The 894-nt window shown below is 46.2% G+C and overlaps 1 protein-coding gene across 1 annotated transcript in view; it reads left to right on the top strand.

The window, feature by feature from the left end:
* Positions 1-501: 501 nt before the first annotated feature.
* LOC106810703 (organic cation transporter protein-like) overlaps positions 502-894 on the top strand; it is a gene marked incomplete at its 5' end in the record, with an annotated part of 10,112 nt that continues 9,719 nt past the window's right edge. The window contains one exon of the mRNA XM_014814139.1: positions 502-703. Within this exon, the coding sequence (XP_014669625.1) occupies positions 502-703 (202 nt within the window). The remainder of the gene's footprint in view (positions 704-894) is intronic.

Genomic DNA, 894 nt, shown 5'->3' with positions numbered 1-894 from the left:
TTACATTCCCGCACGTATTCCACAGTGATTACATTCCCGCACGTATTCCACAGTCATTACATTCCCGCACGTATTACACAGTCATTACATCCCCGCACGTATTCCACAGTCATTACATCCCCGCACGTAATACACAGTCATTACATTCCCGCACGTATTATACAGTCATTACATTCCCGCACGTATTCCACAGTCATTACATTCCCGCACGTATTACACAGTCATTACATCCCCGCACGTATTACACAGTCATTACATCCCCGCACGTATTACACAGGTGCTACATCACTGCACGTATTACACAGTCATTACATCCCCGCACGTATTACACAGTCATTACATCCCCGCACGTATTCCACAGTCATTACATCCCCGCACGTAATACACAGTCATTAGTTTCCTGCACGTATTACACAGTCATTACATCCCCGCATGTAATACACAGTCATTACATTCCCGCACGTAATACACAGTCATTACATTCCCGCACGTATTACACAGGTGCTACATTCCGGCGCTCGATGCAAACGGCACAGGCGATGCGCTGACCATAGCTGCCTTCATCCCGTGGGATGCTGATGAACAAGGCTTCAGCAGCTGTCTGTGGTACGGCGAGGAAGGCCTGGCAGGCAACGGCTCCCAGGCTGTCGAATGCGATCGATGGACGTTCGACACATCAGTACGGTCTTCGTCGGTATCGGAGGTACATTCATACATGCACTGCCCAACGTTTGTTGTTCTTCATAAACGCTATTGTTCCCGTAGTATGCACCGAAAATCGTTGTCTTGGAAGTATTGACTGGTCATTGTACCCGAACAAATTTTTCGTTGAAAACTGACGAAAATCTTACCAGCCATTACACAAAATAATTATTATGATAACATGAAATATAT

The sequence above is a fragment of the Priapulus caudatus genome, unplaced genomic scaffold, assembly GCF_000485595.1.
Source record: "Priapulus caudatus unplaced genomic scaffold, Priapulus_caudatus-5.0.1 Scaffold465, whole genome shotgun sequence".
In the NCBI taxonomy this organism is placed as follows: Eukaryota; Metazoa; Priapulida; class Priapulimorpha; order Priapulimorphida; family Priapulidae; genus Priapulus; species Priapulus caudatus.
This window is presented reverse-complemented; position numbering and strand designations above follow the sequence as displayed.